The sequence below is a fragment of the Formica exsecta genome, unplaced genomic scaffold (genome assembly GCF_003651465.1).
Source record: "Formica exsecta isolate Colony F162 unplaced genomic scaffold, ASM365146v1 scaffold238, whole genome shotgun sequence".
Classification (NCBI taxonomy): Eukaryota; Metazoa; Arthropoda; class Insecta; order Hymenoptera; family Formicidae; genus Formica; species Formica exsecta.
In genome coordinates, this window is record NW_021849660.1 from 39541 (window position 1) to 41756 (window position 2216).

The 2216-nt window shown below is 30.2% G+C and overlaps 1 protein-coding gene across 1 annotated transcript in view; it reads right to left on the reverse strand.

The window, feature by feature from the left end:
• Positions 1 to 827: 827 nt before the first annotated feature.
• The window catches only part of LOC115236023 (pyruvate dehydrogenase (acetyl-transferring) kinase, mitochondrial), a 2861-nt gene continuing 1472 nt past the window's right edge, over positions 828 to 2216 (reverse strand). The window contains exons 6-8 of the mRNA XM_029808205.1: positions 2010 to 2216; positions 1655 to 1878; positions 828 to 1568 (exon numbers count right to left, since the gene is read on the reverse strand). Of these exons, the coding sequence (XP_029664065.1) occupies positions 1690 to 1878; positions 2010 to 2216 (396 nt within the window). The 3' untranslated portion in view covers positions 828 to 1568; positions 1655 to 1689. The remainder of the gene's footprint in view (positions 1569 to 1654; positions 1879 to 2009) is intronic.

Here is a 2216-nt window from a genome sequence, read left to right on the forward strand (position 1 = left end):
ATATATGTAAAGAATCATTGATATTTTCATAAGACAATTAAAAAATTATTATTCTTCCGAAGATCCAATGAAAAACTGGCAAACAAATCATGTGATGATATTTTTGCGTTAAAGTGTGTTTCTGTAAAAAAACACAATATTATTAAAAATAATTAAAATAAATACACAACTAAAAATATACTGAGGTATTTATATGTATACAGATACAAAAATACATATACAGATACCTCAGAATGTGAAATCTGTACCAAAAGATTACTCCGTAAAGAAACATCTCTAATCCGTTCAAAATTAATCTATTTATATAAATTATAATAAAAAAAAACATTGTACCCAATTGGCCGGCTAACAGTGAATTTTTTATGTAACATCAAATACTTTGCGGAAGATAGGAAGTAGTTTTTCTTTAATTAGTCCTTATTATAATCATTCGAAACAACCGTATACAGCAGTGAAATTATAATTTACTACATACACGACACGTATTTTGTACACGCGTACATTAATACGTGTAATTGTTTACCAGCTAAATCAAAATTTCAGGCTACATCACAGTCTGCAGTTTGTTACATGTTAATTTTCAAACGATCAAAATCAGGAATTACTTATTTTTAATTACCTACTTTTCCTAGATCACGTTCTAAATTTATTCGATATATAATAAACTATATATAAAAATTTTTCTTAGAAAATAATTTGATAATATAAAAAAAGAGAAACAAAATAGAGAAGAAGAAAAGATAAAAAAATATTAATTTTTCTTTTCTACTCTCTCTTTCTGTCACTCTCTCTCTCTCTCTCTCTCTCTCTCTCTCTCTCTCTCTCTCTTTTTTTTTCTAAACATATTATATATTTTTTAAATTTTGTTCAGAAAGAAATCACAACAACAAATTATATTTATATTATTAATACACATCATCATGTATCGTTGTTTAATATAAGTATGTCAAATAATTATGTCAAGTAATTATAATAATAATAAGTATGTCGAATAATTTTTATGAATAGATTCAGGATACGTGATCTAGGATGTATTATCGGAGTTGCTTATTAATGTAACAAAAATGCGTCTTCATAAATTGAAATGCTCTTTGATGTTATCTGTAGTATAATTAACGAGAAGTTTAAACCCACTTTGCTATACAAAACCTAATATTATAAACAATCACAATCCAATCATCTAGACGCTTCATTATAAAATCATTCATTCCTCTCCTTCGAAATTTTTTAAAATAGTTTTTCTTTTTATTTGGCTCGAATAAACCCTGTGAAAGTGTTCTCGCTAAAAACACGTAGTGAATAATCTTTTACTGTGTCAGAAAAAGTGTTAAAAAAAAATTCAATTGTTAAATCTGTATAAATAATTTGATATGTAATGTAATTGCGGGCACAAGGAAGATTATCAATATTATTTCTGGCCAATATAGTACTTCATTTGCTTAATAACTAGTTGTTTTCATATTTGTAGAGAATATTTTTTCAACATTTGTCCTAACTTCAAATGCAGATCTAGCTTTCCTATTAAAGCATTCTTTGTGATTTACAGTTAAAAAATCTTTCTGAGCTCCCTAGAGAAAAAAAAAACAATTAAATTTATCCTATTGAAAAGATATAGAAAAACTACGAGCATATATTGTTACTTATTACAAATTACCCAATCGTTTCCTGATCCGCATCGATCGCATTCTGCTATAAATGAGTGATTTCCATCCCATGGGGAAGCCTGTGGCCCTGAGTGTGACTCATAGTAAGTTGCCTCGTGGCCATCCCACCACCGCATTGGCTGCTCCAATCCGCAATGGGTATCGGCATGCGGTAAAACTTCGACGAAGTCTTGTTAAATATTGGCAACAATTCATTCGCCTCGGTGGATAACGCCTGAAGATAAAAATTTCCGTGTTTTAATCATTGCTTCTAGATAAAATATATGACATTATAAAGTTGTAACAACTATCGTTAAATATATTTTTATAAATTTTTTGCGAGAATTTTCAAGCCTTCAGATTTACCTTCAGATAAATAATAGCATCTGTTCCGTAACCCTCACAACTAAGCAGCACGATATCACCGTGCAGATATCTGGCGTAGAGCCGAGATAATGGCAAACCGTAACCGTATCCTGCTAAGGGTACCGTGTGTGCATCCGATTTGCTCGGCTGTGGGGCGGTACTGTACATATACTTAAATAAATGGTCCGTTTGTGAACGAGGAATGCC